This window comes from Dendropsophus ebraccatus, chromosome 2, assembly GCF_027789765.1.
Source record: "Dendropsophus ebraccatus isolate aDenEbr1 chromosome 2, aDenEbr1.pat, whole genome shotgun sequence".
NCBI classification, from domain to species: Eukaryota; Metazoa; Chordata; class Amphibia; order Anura; family Hylidae; genus Dendropsophus; species Dendropsophus ebraccatus.
In genome coordinates, this window is record NC_091455.1 from 61,395,007 (window position 1) to 61,411,021 (window position 16,015).

Consider the following 16,015-nt stretch of genomic DNA (forward strand, 5'->3'; position numbering starts at 1 on the left):
AATCCTCAGTTGTGAGGAGTATTTAGTGTGTATGGATTCTCAGCCTCTATAAGTAAACAATGATAATTGTTATTTACTGATACAATGTATTAGCAATTTTAGAAATTACCAATTTGCATAACTTTTCGTGATGATGTGTAATGATAAAGCCCCATTTACATAAGAATGGATAATCCCGTCACAAAATGTGTCCTTCTTAATGGCTCTGTAACTATGAATAAATTCCATTCTAAAATATCTTTTGTCAAGGGCATTTACTAACAATAAAGAGGATAACACTAAAAGTTTTCTTTGTCTGAGGCTCCTGGAGGCCATGTCCTCTCCAGATCTTCTATACAAGGCATATTTAAAAATCTTATTTCTCCAGCCATTTTATTTTTTAAAGTGACCCAGCATGGTGTGAAGCTCCCTCCAATACAGGGTCAACTAGTTCTCCTGAACTGACTCCTTCTTCTTGTGCTGCTGAGAGGCACATTAGATTAAAGTCTTTTCGGTGAAATTATCTTTTGTTGGCCTCAATATGCAGCTCCACATGTCTACCAGATGACTCCGCAGATAGACAGACAACATGTGAGATGTTTACATAGGACAGATAGTAACTGTGCAGAGACAATACAAATATTCCTATACAAGTAGGCAATCAAGTAACTAGAGAGTAAGTACCCTATCCTGGCTATAGAATTCCATTATTTTCAAATAACCTTACTTTCACAGCATGTCCTCACAGGAAAATTATAGCTGAAAGGTTTTAAAAATAGGATGAGTGTAGAAATATGTCCTTATGTAAACCTCTTCCATTGCCGCAGTAACTGTGTATTGTGAGTCTAGCTTTGTCACTCCGTAGGAAAATGTATTTCATCTATTTGTTTCAATGTTATTTTTACAATACATTTCAATTAGTCCTTTCAGTAGCGCTCGAGATAAGTGGTTTAAAGAAATTGAAGAAGACATCACTAGTGCATTAACAATATGGGGGCTCGTCCAGGTGAAGGAAATGATGACAGTATATTATAGGGTACTGTTAAAGGCAAACTATCATCAGGTTAGAAGCATCTAACCTGCTGATCTGTACGTCCCTATAGAGCATGGGGCACTGAAGGATGACAGTGACTTTCTTTCTTTGATCCTCTGTGTCGTTTTCGGGAACTTTGCAGTTTATTTGATATTTGAATGAGGCGATTTGGTGCAGTGGGGACTGGACTACCACCCTCAGTGCACCAGTCTGACCAATGAGCGCCAGAGTGACATTACTGCAGAGAGCCGGATGAATCTTCATTAGGAAGGCGGGCCAGCTAGGGCAGATCGGTGCACTGGGGGTGGGTCCAGGCCTCAAACTGCCTAGTTTGCATATCTAAAAAACTACAAGGTTCACAAAAATGGCTCTGAGGATCAAGGTAAGAAAATTACCTTTATCCTCAGAGCCCGTGTGCTATAGGGACATATAGTCGACCTGGTTGATCCTGCTCAGAGTCTATGCTTCATATCGATATGTATACTTTAAATTTAAATTATTTAAATGATCCCACTGTTTCTTCATTACAAACTTATCCAAAGTTGGAACCGTGTCTAGGGGAGAACTGTCTACTTTGTCTTAAATGTGTTGATGAACGGAAACTATAGAGCATCTTCAAAGTTGTACGCTGAATAGTTTTGACTATTAAGTAACCATAAATAGTGTTCTGTGTAAGATCTATCTAATTTCTGACAAGACAATTTCTATAGTATCTATTACTATGCCAACAGGGGGCCATTTCAGACTCTTCAATGATTAGGTTGCTTAGAAACCGCATTAGAGGAATTTAGTGTAATATTGGTGTGAAGTAGTGGTGTCACCCGTGTGAGGTGAGCTTTGGTTAGACGCTGGTATTCATATCATTAACATCCCACCTGCATCACTTAAATCAGAAAACGATGATGTCAGAATTATATTTTTATATATGTTTCCCGAGTTTTTGCAGATTTTATGCTGACCACCAAAGCTTCATAATAAGCTGACATTTCCTGTAGAGATCACTTATTAGCAGGATTAAAATGACGGGGGATTCCATTATTTAGTTAAAATAAAACCAATAGGTAATACATTCCCTAAATATTCTATAGAAGGGGACCAATGTGTTTCTAGAGAATATTCCCACATCATTACATTACCAAATCTATACTGAACTGTTAACGCCAGGCAGCAGGGATCAATGAACGGACACTTCATTCTGGCCCTACCATCTGCACAGAACAGCAGAAAAGAGAACATAACATCTCTTGATTCAGTTTTCTATTTTAAGTTGACAGAGGAATCCATATTAAGGCCTTATATGCTGTGTGTTCATAGATACCTTCCTGTATATAGAGCTGGTATTAGACATGGTTATTAAAGCTACTGTTACCCTCCTATCTATGTAACCCAATCAGGTTATACTTCTATGGCCTCTTTTTAATATTACCCATCACAGTAACTTGTATAGTATTTAGACTGAGCAGCATCTGAACTTCTTGAACATGGCTGCTCTTATGCATTGACTTTCTGGCTCATAATTGGCTGATAAGATATATGCATAATTGACCACTGACTCTATATGTCATACCCACAGGGAGATGGCAGATTTAATGAAGGGACAACTAGAAGATGTAGTTCTCCAGTCAGCGATGTTCTAGTAGATAGAAGCAATAGATGTTCTCTGGGCCAAAGTGATCTTTGTCAATTGGGGTATGCACATGTAGGATAGACTATGACTCTGGGGAACTTGTACAGTTGTATTGTCTTGGTGCGCCGATGGAATGCCCATGCAGATCATTGGAACCATCAAAAAACTGTGTCAGTGCAAAAAAAACATACTACTAAGCAATTAAGACTCAAATGCCACATACATCAGCAGCCCACCAAAACACAAAAACATGAGCCAGAAACATATGTAGACAAAAATACAATCAAATTTTATTTTGAGAAAATTATGATAAAAATCATGATTAAAACAAGTCATGATTGTGTGAGTATTCAATAACAGTACCATGCTTCAGTAATGGTCTTCTAGTTAACAAAACACCAACAAATAAATAGTTTTACAGGGATCGTAACTTTTATGTCCAGTAAATAAAAATTATACCCAACACTCAAGCCAGAAGCTTACGGTAAAACACATCATTCACACTGTGATTCTGCGGTGAGAGCTGAAATACTGTACCACCCCTCCCCTTGTAAATGATATATCTTACCAATAAGCTTATGGCTTTTGGCTTCAGTGGAGGAGTATAATTTATTTTTACTTGATAAATAAAAGTTAAGTTTCAACATCAGTCTCATCCATGTGATATAAAGTAGTGATCTAGCACATAGTAAAGATGGTTTATAAACAGTTGGGTTGGGGGGGGGGGGGTCTGGCACACAGTACACACAGTATAGAAGTGGTTTAGCACACTGAGTTGGTGTAAGTGTAAAAAGAAATGGTCTGGCAACTAAAGGAGTAGTTTAGCATATGGTCTGAAAATGGTCTAAAAATGGAGAAAGGTTGGGCATGCACCTACTCAGCCATTACTAAGAACGCTCCTGACTGTGCTAGGCACTGGTATGCACCTAGAGTCAATACCCAACACGAGGCAAGAGGCTGGGATTTGTATTTTCCATTTGCTTTGATGCCACGATAGGTGTATTCATGGATAGTGACCTTCATCATTACTGTGAGCTCAGCTTTATGTTATTAGAAAAGTAAATTCTGGTGTCCGGCGCTGAGCGGATTTTCCAAAAATTTTCAAGGAGATGATGGAGTCGTAGTATTAAAATCTTAAACTACTTTATTGCATGACGTAAAATAAAATACGTTTCGAGGAACATGCCTCTTCATCAGATAATTGAAACCATATGGACAAGCTCTCTATTTATAATGGGCCGGGGCGGGAGATTCAACATTCAAATTTCCCGGGGTGGACTGTCATTGGCTGTGCTCTCATCTTCAGTCTACTCTCATTGTTTACTCAAAACATTGTAATGTTCTTGGGAAATACGTGCTTGTACTTAATCATAAATAAATATATAAAAATACATGAAATAAATACATAAAAACATAAAAAATACAAACTGACATTTTACTGTGTATATACATACACCAACACTTGTTGGCTTTTGATATGTGTCTAGTTCTAACTCTAAATCCTTTACCTGGAATAAACCTGCCGGGTGGTGAGCTGGCAAATGTCCCGACCCCAGCAGCCGGCATCCCATGTTCAAATCCCCAACCAGACAGGTTCCAGTCGAACAGCTACTTTTGTTTTTGTTTTTTTTTTTTTTTTTTGTTTTTTTTTGTTTTTTTTTTTTTTGTTTGTTTTTTTTGTGGGTGTTTTGTATGTTTTCTGCACACAATATTATGCTAGAGACTGGTGGGGAATAGATTCAAAGGATATTAAATAATAAAATGAAATGAATAATAAAATGAAAATATAGTCTTCGCGGACGCAGGTAGGTGTTCCACTGTATATAAAAAAAAAAAAAACCTATTGTTATGAAGTTTGGTTACTCAATCATTTCTGTGATCTCGTTTAATCCTCGGGGTTGGAGTGTATTCAAGCGATATATCCAATACATCTCTTTTCTAATTAAATTACCCAATCTATTGTTCACATGTATAGGTATGTGATCAATGGGATAGATTATCAATTTTCTGAAGTCACAGTCATGTTTTTCATAGAAGTGTCTGGACAATCCGTGTTTCTGGAAGCCTCTTCTGATATTCAGTCTATGGCCATTTAATCTTAGGTGTAATGGCTGTGTCGTGCGCCCGACATACTGATATGAACATGGGCATTCTATCACATATACAACATAACTGTTTATTTCGGGCATAAACAGCTCCCTATGCAATATATCCCAATATCTTGATCTATTACTACAGGAATATGTGCTAGACCTGGACTCCTATTTAAAAAATTCAGATTCATTGATAAGCCTTCTAAAAAATGAAACATGGTCTAACGAGACCATTATGCTAACAATGGACGTCTCTGCACTCTATACCAATATCAAGCATAACATAGGACTAGAATGTATTGACAGCTTCCTACTACAAGATACAAAAATACCCGAAGACCAAAGAAATTTCCTAATGAATTGTCTGAAATATATATTGGAGAACAACTTTTTCGAATATAACGGCACAATTTACCATCAAATATGCGGGACAGCCATGGGGACTAGAGTGGCACCGGCATACGCAAACTTATTCATGGGCAGGTTTGAAGAGAAATTCATCAAAACACACGCCTTATACCATAAAAATGTAAGACTTTACAAACGTTACATAGATGACCTCTTCCTTTTATGGGAGGGGGAAAGTGGAGAAATCAATAAGTTTGTAAGTGACATCAACCAGAACAAGTGGGGAATAACACTCGTACCACATCATTCCAAAGTACAGATGGAATTCCTAGATCTACTAATTTACCATGATCAACATAAATTTCTCACAGCCACTCACTTCAAGCCCGTTGATTCTAACAGCTACCTTCCTTTTGATAGTAGTCACTCCAAAAAATGGAAAGTGAACATTCCCTTCGGACAGTTCAGAAGAGTGAGGAAGAATTGCACACTAGAGAGTAAATATAATGAACAGGCGACCATCATCCACAAGAGATTTAAATCAAAAGGTTTCCCAGAAGAATTAATTAGTGAAGCAAAACTAAGGGCTGGAGCCCTTACACAGGATGAATGCTTGAAAGAAAAAGAAAAAGAAAAACCAGAAGAAAAAGAACAAACCCAATCCTCAAATTTCATTACCACGTATACCACTGATCACAATAAACTAAGACGGATACTAAAAAAACACTGGTACATTCTAAAATTGGACCCGTTCATAAAAGACATCCTACCCGATAAACCAAGGATCATTTACCGTAGGGCACCCAATCTAAAAAGTCTGATAGCTCCTAGTAGACTGCGCAAACACACGAAAGGATTGAGTGAAACCACCAACCCGTCTAAGGGAATCCATAAATGTGGAAAGTCCAGATGTCTATGCTGCCTCTCCTTAAAAATCGGAATGACAGAGTTTAGCAGCAGGGAGGGTGAAAAATTTCCTATTAAATTTTCCCTCACATGCACTTCCAGTTATGTTGTATATGTGATAGAATGCCCATGTTCATATCAGTATGTCGGGCGCACGACACAGCCATTACACCTAAGATTAAATGGCCATAGACTGAATATCAGAAGAGGCTTCCAGAAACACGGATTGTCCAGACACTTCTATGAAAAACATGACTGTGACTTCAGAAAATTGATAATCTATCCCATTGATCACATACCTATACATGTGAACAATAGATTGGGTAATTTAATTAGAAAAGAGATGTATTGGATATATCGCTTGAATACACTCCAACCCCGAGGATTAAACGAGATCACAGAAATGATTGAGTAACCAAACTTCATAACAATAGGTTTTTTTTTTTTTTTTATATACAGTGGAACACCTACCTGCGTCCGCGAAGACTATATTTTCATTTTATTATTCATTTCATTTTATTATTTAATATCCTTTGAATCTATTCCCCACCAGTCTCTAGCATAATATTGTGTGCGGAAAACATTCTAAACTCCCACAAAAAAACAAAGAAACAAACAAAAAAGAAAAAAAAAAAAAAACAAAAAAACAAAAACAAAAGTAGCTGTTCGACTGGAACCTGTCTGGTTGGGGATTTGAACATGGGATGCCGGCTGCTGGGGTCGGGACATTTGCCAGCTCACCACCCGGCAGGTTTATTCCAGGTAAAGGATTTAGAGTTAGAACTAGACACATATCAAAAGCCAACAAGTGTTGGTGTATGTATATACACAGTAAAATGTCAGTTTGTATTTTTTATGTATTTATTTCATGTATTTTTATATATTTATTTATGATTAAGTACAAGCACGTATTTCCCAAGAACATTACAATGTTTTGAGTAAACAATGAGAGTAGACTGAAGATGAGAGCACAGCCAATGACAGTCCACCCCGGGAAATTTGAATGTTGAATCTCCCGCCCCGGCCCATTATAAATAGAGAGCTTGTCCATATGGTTTCAATTATCTGATGAAGAGGCATGTTCCTCGAAACGTATTTTATTTTACGTCATGCAATAAAGTAGTTTAAGATTTTAATACTACGACTCCATCATCTCCTTGAAAATTTTTAGAAAATCCGCTCAGCGCCGGACACCAGAGTACACCACGTATCCTGCTTGGATAAAGTGATCTTGCACACCGATTTCTTCTACCGACCTAGTCGGACCCCTGGTGGGCAGCGAGCGTTTAAAGCATCTGGCGGTGTCGGGCTCGTAGCACGACACGCAAAGGTGAGCATCACTCACTACTACACCAACCTACCCTGCAGAATTACACTATGTGCGCCGTGCGCTGTATTCCCCTTTCTCTTTCTAGAAAAGTAAATTGTTACCTTTGTTGGATTAAGGACATAATTTGAACTCTGTTTTTAACACAGTAAACACTCATTTTAGTATTGTCAGCGCACTCTGTATTTCCACTGATATAAGATCCATAAAACATTGCAGTCCTTCGGCAGTGGATTAATTGACTGGATTTGACCTGAAATTATCCCTATATAAATATTACTTCTCCTAATGTTCTGGCAAGGTGATTTCAGAGAGAGAAAAGCCAGCTTTACACAATGACATTTCACATTGATGGTAATTATTTCTCATATTTCACATTGTTCACCCAGTATTTTTTCCATAGAGTATTAGCTGTAATATGTGAAAGCATCTAGTCTTCTGTTAATTTTACATTGAATGGCTCATATCTATGGACCTCTGTGTGTGTCCAAAGCCTCTCACCCATCTAACCAGTAACTCTACTGATGAGGGACGAGAACCCAGATACAGCTGTCTCCAGATAGGTAACTCTTCCTTTTGGAGGAGATTCTGACTAACCTAAGTCATGTTTCAAAGGAATCCGTCTTCTGTAATTCACTTTCCAAACTACAGACTCTCTTAGATAGCTGTTAGGTCAGTGAGACACAGGGTGCCTTTCATATATCCGTCTGTGCTTTAATAATATAAATATGCCTTTGTTTTCTGGTGCCTTATGTCAAACTGGGTTCCAAGAACCAGAAGAGCCAGAACTCTGTCTCTGTCCCCCTTCCATCCTGACTCTTCCAGCTGTCAGTCGAGCAGGGATAGGCATTGGGGGTGTTCTTGACCTTGGCACTTCAGGGGCTTGGGAATGCTTCTAGAGAAGAAAAGCATTTTTCTACCTTTGGGCCAGTTCACACAGAGTAAAATTCTTGAGCGGAGAGCCGCGGAAGCAGAGGCACGCGAGCCGTCCCATTGAAACAGACGGCTGACGGGATTTTGCCGATTTTACTCTGTGTGAACTGGTCCTTCTATAAGCTGAGCTGCATATATAAAAGATAAATAGGAACAGTATTTAGCTGCAGAAGTGCTGCGGAATCTGTTGGCGCTATACAACAGTCATTATGACAGGGAGGCTGGCGGAATTCTGCCAGTTTTGCTCCGTGTGAACGGAGCCTAAGGCAGAAAATGTGCTGTGCTATACAGTTCAATATATTGTATTCGGTATAGTGCATTATATTTCACAATGTATTTTACTGTCGAGAATTTTTGTTTTTGTAGAAATAATAGGAGATAATTCATTAATAATGTCTTCTCTGTTCATACAAGATTTGTATTTTAAAGCTCATTGCATTATTTGCTTCTCCTTCTTTGCCTATTACTGAATATTACTGAGTCTTTCATGCATTTTGCACTGTTCCCCTTTTTTTTTCTAATAAGTAAATAACAACATGAGTTTTTTCGAGGCAAGTGTGCCCCCGAACTAATATAATGTGAACAACTACATATTGTTTTGCTAAGTAATGCTGAAGCATGAACATGGGCCTTGCTCCAGTACCAAACAAACTGGGGCAGATTCCAGAGCCCTATGGGCTTGGAGGTCCCAGGGCAATGTGGGTAAAGATGATGTACAGAGGCTGGCATCGCCACACCGTCAGGTTCTTTGTATGGTTAAGGACCGTCTGATAACGCCAATGTCTGATGTAAGCATTGTGTGTTATTTCTGTATTTATTGTTTGTATTTAGTGTTATATTTTACATTATGACCTAGTGTTTTATATACTGGACTGTGATATATTCCAGGGGAAGGATTATCTTGTGTTTCTTCATTTTGTCATCTGTTCATTTCCCCCTTTCAGTTCTTGTTGTTGTGTGTATGTGCATTGTAAAGTGACATCTCAGTAAATGCAGTCCTGTCTCCACTTAACCCTTGCAACTCTGACAACTTTTTAATCCTGCCATATCTGTAATGTGCTTTTTTTCAGTCCCGACCTATCCCCTCGCACCTCACCTCCGCTGTAGCAGAAAGTATCTTAGCCTCTGCCTGTGAGAGTGAAAGTAGGAACGCTGCAAAGAGGATGAAGCTAGACCGACAGCAGGTAATGTCCATACATTACCTTTGTAATGAACATAATCTTTCTGTTCATGATAATGGTGTATATGTAGCCCGGATCATATTGTGCTATGCTCTTGGAGCCATTTTCTATTAATAACCGCTGAGACGCCTCATATGTCTTTGATGTGATATTATTAAAGGAATTGTCACATGAAGATGACCCTAAATAAGGCAAATGGACATCACAGAGGGGATCCCCAACTTACTGGGCCAGAATGAAGAGCCTTTATACCATTCATCTAAATAGCCTATGTAACACTTTTCTTGTATCATTTGAATGTGGCTTGTCAGGACCCAGCTTCCATATAAAGGGAGTTGTCTGTGGGGAGACAGTCCCTTAAATGTATGTTATTGGTCTTCTTAATATAATGTGAGGCTATGCTGATTTGTATAGTTGGTGGGATTTATAGTACCTAGATATTTATGTTTTATATATTTTATTCATTTATATAGCGCTGACATATCCTGCAATCTGTACCATGGGGGCTTACCTTTTATGGAGTGTGGATGGGGAAGAAACGCTTACAAACACAGGGAAGACGAATGTCCCTACCCTTTCCCATTTTGAGTGACAGATGGGGCTTCACTTCCAGGGCTGAGCCTTGTTGAAATCTTACACATGTTCTGTGCTTTTGGATTGCGGCACATGTACAGTGAACAAGTGAGGCCACTAGGTGTGTCACAATCTGAAAGCAGGGCAGCCAATCCCTGTCCCTCTTACTAAAAGAGGAGAGCGGAGAGGCATTCGAGCCTGGGGCACTTCAGTGCTTTGGAACTTCAATGTGACACAAAAGTGTGCTTTTCACATGTTTTGGCTCCTTGAACATGGATAAAAAAGGTACTGTGTTTCCGCTTCTCAGCCTTTTGGCTAAGATCAAGTGTAGTATCTGTTCTTATCAGTTTAATATCTGATACGTCCCCTATCTGGGGACCATATATTAAATGGATTTTTAGAGCAGGGAGATGGAAAAAGAGCTTGCTCTGTCCTCTCCAGGCATTGACCTGGTATTGCAGTGCCTCCAGGTTCAGTGCACACACACACACAAAAAAAAAAAAAAAAGGTTCTGTGTGTCATCCAGAAAGGCTTTATGTAAGTGAGTGGTGATCTGCTAGATCGGCACTTGCTTACTAAGCCCACACACGGCTTGATAACTGTGCAGCAAGGGCTGTATATATATCGTTAGCGATGTCCGTGCAGCCCTTGTCATAATAAGTTAAAATAGGAAACTTACAAACTTACATACCTCTCCATGCTTCCTGATGTCCTGCTAGCTTTGCCCACTCCCTGCTTAGGGCTGCTTTACCAGTCACTGAGACAGCACTGTGGCCAGTGATTGGCTGAGCGGCCTGTCACTTCAGACACTGCGGGGAGCGGGCGAAGCTAGCAGGACATCAGGAAGCGCGGAGAGGTATGTATAAGTTTATTACTTTTTCTTTAAACAGTCATAGGCTGTTGGCAGGGCATCACTATTACATGTAGTGATGCGTGCCCATCGGCTGATGATTTAGGGTTAGGACCAAAGACACGATCCGCCGATGATCATTGTCATCATCTGATCGTTGTCTTTATTACATGGGGCGATAATCTGCCGAATCGGCCTGATTCAGCAGATTATTGCTCCTTATAAGAGTCTCCTCTTGTGTCAGTTTCCCTTTAATAACCAGCTGCACTTAATGGATCCTTTTAAATAAGTGCTAAAACAACAAACATATAATACAACGTAATCATAACAAACATAGTAATAAAACTTCATCAAATGTTCCATGGATAAAGTCACAATAAAAATTTAAAGTTCCTTATAAATTTGTGTATTAAAATGTGCAGCGTGATGACTCCATAAAGTAGGTATAATGAGTCACTCAGTGAATCAGCCGCAGTACAGAACAAACCCCAAATGATCAGTGAATAAATGGGTCAGTACTGACTCACCAGACCAAGCTTCTCTCTACATAATCTGAAATTCTCTTGCAGTTGTACTTGTCACACAGCGTGAGGCTTAATGTTTCCAGGAACTTCATATGTTAAACAATTCATTTCACTGAAACTTCTGCATCTATGAAAGTTTAAATCAGAGGATTTTTTATTGACTTTCAAGTCCCAGTGCTGGAGCCTCAGGCAGAGTGCAGCGCTTGCAGTAGTTTATCATTAGAGGTGCAGTACATAGCCCTTTTTAGACATTTGTGAAGCACCTAGTCAGAGGGAATAAATGTGTTACAATGGCTGATAAGTTAATAAAGCTAGCCTCCCGCTGACATAATGCTGGTCCTGGATCCCCCCTTACACATACATGTCATGTGGTTAAATGTGCACGTGTTCTTACTGGAGTGAAGATTAAAGGAGAGGTCCCATGAAAATGTTTATTAAAGTATTGTATTGCCCCCCAAAAGTTATACAAATCCCCAATATACACTTATTACGGGAAATGCTTATAAAGGGCTTTTTTCTGCTTACTAATGCATCAAGGCTTCACTTCCTGGATAACATGGTGATGTCACTTCCTGGATAACATTGTGATGTCACTTCCTGGATAAAATGGTGATGTCATGACCCAAACACAGAGCTGTGCGGGCTGTGGCTGCTGGAGAGGATGATGGCAGGGGGACACTTAGGGACACAGGGCACTGGAGGGACACTTAGCATCCCCCTGCCATCATCCTCTCCAGCAGCCACAGCCCGCACAGCTCTGGGAGTCGGGTCGTGACATCACCATGTTATCCAAGAAGAAGAGGATGATGGAAGGTAGAAACTGAGGGACACAGGGCACTGGAGGGACACTGAGCATCCCCGTGCCATCATCCTCTCCAGCAGTCACAGCCCCCACAGTGTATATTGGTAATTTGTATAACTTTTGGAGGGCAATACAATAATTGAGTAAAAAGTTTCACCAGACTTCTCCTTTAAGCTGCTGCCAGACAGCCCTGGCAGCCGCTTGCCTTCCAAAAAAAGAAAAAAAAAAAGAAAACCAAAGGGTTAAGCACTTGAAATCCAACATGTCCAATTCTTCTTTTCACAGTAAGGGTATAACGCGGATAACTCTGCCCATCCCATAGATTCCATTCTATGCTCGGGCAGATTCCGTCGTCCACCCAAAGAATTGACATGGAATCCGCCCGAGCATAGAACGGAGTCATTAGGATGGGCAGAGAGTCAAGCGGGAGGGGGGCAAGGCAACGGAATCTGCAGCAAGTTATGTGCACATACCCTTAGCTATCTCACCGACACTACTGGTCCCAGGCACTTGTGTTGAGTCAGGTGCAACTTAACACATAGGTCCATATAAGTATATTCAAGAAGATTACATACCATGGCACTTCACCCTAAAGCTTCACCTTTATTGTATCCAAAAACAAAAAAAACAGGAGGTAGAGGTACAAGTATGCAAACTTCCAGGTAGGGTGCGTTCCTCTGCATCCTGTTTATGTGTTTTTGGATACAATGAAGATGAAGCTTTTAAGGTGCCGTGGTATGTAATAATCTTGAATATACCAATCCTTCTTTTCCCTGACTTGTCGGAGAAGAGTTGGAAAGTCTTCATATACATTAGACACTTAGCAGGTCTTACGAAGAATAGAACGACTTTTCACTAAAGTGTATGGGGCCATTAGCAGAGATGATGTGAACAACAAACAGGGCTTTAAAGAGGACCTCTCTGCCCTTCTGACATGTCAGCTTTGTAAATACTTAGTTATACCTAAGAAATAAAACTTCTGGTGCATCTTTCCCTAGAACTTTGTGTTATGTCTTTCCAGTTAAACCTGCTGGAAATATCCGAACAAACTAATAGTTGGGTTTTACCATTCCTCTTGTGAGTAAAGCAAGTCCCTAGTGAGTGTGACACTGTCAGCAATGATTAAACAATGTCGCAGAGACGCTCCATTAGGTCAATTGGGTTATTCATTCACTTCCAGGAGGAATAGTAGAGTATCAGAATAATGCAGATCTCTAATAAATAATCCTCCAGAAATGTTATTTTATGAGGATAATGAGCAAAATAAACTAAAACAGTTATTTTTGTGAACTGCGCATACTAAACAGGAACCTTGTGCTTTATTCTCAGACGTTTTATTCCATTGAGTGACTTATACAAAAACATCTGTAGAGGAAGCTGGGCATCTTTTATCTGAGTTTAATGGACACAGATCATAATGCCACAATTTCAGCATGTACATGACAGTGACATTTGACTTTATACCTATTAGAGCTCTGGGAGTTACAATGGAGCCGGGTGACTCTTTCTAATGCACATAGAGCGGAAAACATTCTTTCTGCCCGCAACAAGTTTACAGCATTGAACTCTCACACACAGTTCTCTCAGTTTTGTGACTGATCACTTCAGAAACAATATTGTATCACTATGAGAAACAATTACTCACTGCAAGGTCTCCAACACCTTATATAACACATTGTATAAAAGGGTTTTATATAATTGAAGTAGGTGGAACTCTGTGAACTCCGAATATAATGGGGAAGATTGATCATAATGAGTGCAAAGGAGAAGTGGAGGAATCAGATTCTAGCTTCCATTTTTGAGGCCCTTTTGATTGGTTGGCATCCTGCTAGTTGTACTACTACTACTCCTTTGCATCAGTTTTCGGTTAATCCAATTCCATTATATAGATTTTATTATATGAAGTGCAAGTAACTGCAGCTGTTTATTGTACACTATATAACATTTATCATGCACTCATATTGAAAACTATAAAAGACCTTTAGGAGGGTTTATTGTGCTTAGTTACCGCTTTAAGAAAGTGATCCAAAAGATAACACATGCATACTGTATATGTTTTATAATATTGAGGGTTTCAGTGCTTATCTCCTGTTATAAATGTCAACACATATACATTTCTTACAGGGGAAATATAGTATTATTTAGTATCCTCTAAAATCAGTTACCATCAATTTAAACCTATCCATGGGATTAAATGATTCAATTCGGTCTGCCTGCACCTGGCAAGAGTAAGAGCTTAGGCAACCACAGTAAACATCATTTTATGTAAGTTCAATGGAAGCTGAAAGAATGTTATGTCTTCTCACAGCTCCCCCTAGTGGTAGCTGTAGGTCGACAGTATTTTACTAAAACACTATGAATGCGTGAGGAAAAGCAGATAATTTGGAGCTTAGCGAAATACTCAGGCTCATAAGAATGTTGCTTCAGAAATCAAACATTGTATAGCTAAATAGTTGCTTGAAACCAACTTTTCTGGATAAGCTGTTGTGTGTGTACATGACGGATAGCACTGTATTCCACCCTGTAAAATGCATCTCCAATTCTCTCTTGTCCCTGAACTGGGTGGAGCTGAACTGCTACATTGAACGTACAAAGAAGAGGGGATCCTGCTTTCCTATACTACTATACTCACAGAAGCGATAAAATGCAGGACATTACATAGCAGTGCTGAGTAGTAGTAGTAGTAGTAGTAGTAGTAGTTCTCCACAGACTTTTATAGGCAGCATATATTTTGACCCGTTGGGGAGCTATCTCAGGACAAATTTTTAGCTATTTCATAGAGTGAATGATGAGTTTAAAGGGGGTAGGAGAAGTGGAAAAAGATGAATTTGTCTCTAATACGTTACAGTGCAATAGCTAGTGCTACTGATTTATACAACACTTGCTGAACATTTAGTGACAATTTAAGCTGCACTGTGGTATTTATAAAGTATATATAAACACAAACGCCATGTACATTATATAGAATAACTAGTATTGTATCTGGGACCAACACCAACTTACACAACACAATCACCAAGCATAGGAGAGACATTGCTAGGGGGGCCTCATTCTGTAATGGCTCCTGGTATATATATATATATATATATATATATATATATATATATATATATATAAATATGTCTCCTTTTTGTCTATGGGCTCGGATACTGGCGGTACACCTGGACACTTTCCAGATACATTAGTATTGCCTGTGAAGAAGAATAAAGTAAATAAATTGAAGTGGTAAACTGAAATCCTCATCATTAAGAATGGCAAGAAGTATTGCTTTTAGCTCTTAAGGACTCTAGAGGCAGATGAAGGCAGCTATTAGGTCTCTGACAAAGCAATTATGGACTAGACACATATGCTGCAAGCTGACCTGACATTTGCCTTTGGGTAGTAGTTGTCATAGCAGCGGTCCGTACAGAACAGTTTGATGCAAGTGTTTACTCCATTCCCTTTAACAACAGACTAACTTAATGCAACATCTTTCTATGAAGCACATGCATGCTGTCACGGAAAAGGAGTGAAATCCATGGCTTCTTTTTCTACAGTATTTTGTTATGAATAAATTTTACAATGTTAATGATTTATCCCTGGCTAGTTTGAAGGGCCATTCAGTCTTGCTGGTTACCAGGTAACAAGGGAACGCTGCCACCGAGCACTATTCAAACACCATTTCGTTAACAAGCGAAAGGTTCAACTGTTTAGGTCCTGTGGATGGTGGCAGCGGAGATGGCTCAGATACACAAAGCAGGATACGAAGAATGGTAACACTATCCCGTATTCACAATCAGTAGGAAATATGGAGAATAAATGACCCAAATTGCTTTTACGTCTTGTACTTTATTAGGCTT

The 16,015-nt window shown here is 39.3% G+C and overlaps 1 protein-coding gene and 1 non-coding gene across 5 annotated transcripts in view; both read left to right on the forward strand.

Annotated features, from left to right (window-relative positions):
* The window catches only part of NOL4 (nucleolar protein 4), a 210,640-nt gene that overhangs the window by 177,950 nt on the left and 16,675 nt on the right, over positions 1-16,015 (forward strand). For all 4 annotated transcript variants that reach the window (XM_069960053.1, XM_069960054.1, XM_069960056.1 and 1 more), the window contains one exon: positions 9,317-9,430. In XM_069960053.1, the coding sequence (XP_069816154.1) occupies positions 9,317-9,430 (114 nt within the window). The remainder of the gene's footprint in view (positions 1-9,316; positions 9,431-16,015) is intronic.
* Positions 10,296-10,486, forward strand: LOC138785077 (U2 spliceosomal RNA). The gene has a single exon (XR_011362052.1). It is a non-coding gene; the product is annotated as a U2 spliceosomal RNA (small nuclear RNA).